Raw genomic sequence first — 1,733 nt, forward strand, 5'->3', positions numbered from 1 at the left:
CTTTGCATGTGGCCAAATATTGCAATTAAATGGATTTAAATGTCGTTGAAATACATGAAACATCACCAGGCCGTTGGCACCCTCTGCAGGTGTTTGTTATAATATAGGCATATTACATTATGTATTTAACTGTTGTTCAGTAAAACCATGTACTTGGTTTTGATACTTTATTTGAGCCAATTATTATTGCCTCATTGTTAGTTTATATATAAATATAATCATATTAAAGCCTGTTTTTCACTTAGTTCTATTTGTATTACTAAAACATACTTGTCAAAATAATCAGTAGATTACTTGATTAGCAGAATAATTGTTAGTTAAGCCCTAGATTTGTTAAAACATTTCAAAATATAACTGCATTGTTCTACTTTTTGTAATTAATAGACAAACATTTTGTCATTCAAATATTTCTTTAAGTATTAAAACATTTAAGTATCTGTATTTTGTCTCATCTCGTGAGTGTATTGTCACACCCCTAGTGTCTATAATCGGTGATATAGCCTATAAGTGTATGATATAGCCTAGCTTTCATTCTTCAGGTCAATCATATACTTGTGAAAAAAAAATCAGTTTGAATAAGGAAAGCGATAACTTTGCCATAGTATCCTTTCAAATATTAATGTGCTGCACTTTATTTGTACCATTTGTTTAATTAGTTTATATATTAGAATTTGAAAGATTATAACAATATTTTTTGATAAGTGATAAGTGAGATCTGATTTTAGTCCTTGAAAACCAGAAGAGTAGTGCTTGGAAAGTCCTTGAAAGTCCTGGAATGTTATTTTGCAGTATCTGTACGAACCCTGTTTAAGTTACCAGTTCTTGGAGCATTTTATTTTGTTGTTGTTAATTGAACTGAACTGTAGTTTTCTGTAGTAAACTATACAGTTTACTATACAGAAGTATTTAATTTACTATTATTTCTTTTGAACAAAACAATTTCAGAAATGTCATGTTTTAGATTGTAGGTCATCTTGTACCCTGTCAAGGACAAAGCTAACCAGCAAAACTTGATATCAGAAGCATCCTAAATGTTACATGTGTTTGCACCATATTGTAGTGAGTAAACTTTCTTGTTATTGCTGTTTTAAATATCCAACTATAATCTGTAGTCTGAGCCTGTCAAGGGCTAATGGCAAGGGCAGATACGTTACTAGTTAGTTTCAAGGAAAATTATTTTCAAATAATGTTCTTTTTAATTTTTTACATCTCTGAATTAATGAACTGTGGATGTGCCCAATCACTCAGGGTGAGGAGTTGAGCGAGGCCAGTGTTCGTCTGAGTTTGCTGGAGAAGAAGCTGGACACGTCGACGAGAGACGCAGACGAGCGCGTGGAGAAGATCCAGACCAAACTAGACGACGCTCTGACTCTGCTGAAGAAGAAGGAGAAGTACGAGTTTCTCTGCTGATGTCACGTGATCAGATATATGAACCCAGCGCGAAACGGTGCTCTTCTACGTGTGTTAAATGAGTGTCCTTCATCTGTCTGCAGGGAGTTTGAGGAGACGATGGACGCGCTGCAGGCTGACATCGATCAGCTGGAGTCAGAGAAGGCAGAGCTAAAGCAGAGGATCAACAACCAATCACGAGCCGCCAAAGGTTTCCGTGGACCGCAAGCGTCTGGAATCGCCTCAATCGTCACGGGAACCACTGCTGGTACACACACTCACTCTCTCACACACACACTCTCTCTCTCTCACACACACACACACACACACACACACTCTCTCTC

At 36.6% G+C, this 1,733-nt stretch overlaps 1 protein-coding gene across 4 annotated transcripts in view; it reads left to right on the forward strand.

The window, feature by feature from the left end:
• Nucleotides 1-1,733, forward strand: part of dctn1a (dynactin 1a) — a 38,162-nt gene that overhangs the window by 32,201 nt on the left and 4,228 nt on the right. For all 4 annotated transcript variants that reach the window (XM_016562679.1, XM_016562680.1, XM_016562681.1 and 1 more), the window contains 2 exons: nucleotides 1,249-1,391; nucleotides 1,494-1,657. In XM_016562679.1, the coding sequence (XP_016418165.1) occupies nucleotides 1,249-1,391; nucleotides 1,494-1,657 (307 nt within the window). The remainder of the gene's footprint in view (nucleotides 1-1,248; nucleotides 1,392-1,493; nucleotides 1,658-1,733) is intronic.

The sequence above is a fragment of the Sinocyclocheilus rhinocerous genome, unplaced genomic scaffold (assembly GCF_001515625.1).
Source record: "Sinocyclocheilus rhinocerous isolate Xijiao unplaced genomic scaffold, SAMN03320098_v1.1 scaffold3243, whole genome shotgun sequence".
Lineage (NCBI taxonomy): Eukaryota > Metazoa > Chordata > Actinopteri > Cypriniformes > Cyprinidae > Sinocyclocheilus > Sinocyclocheilus rhinocerous.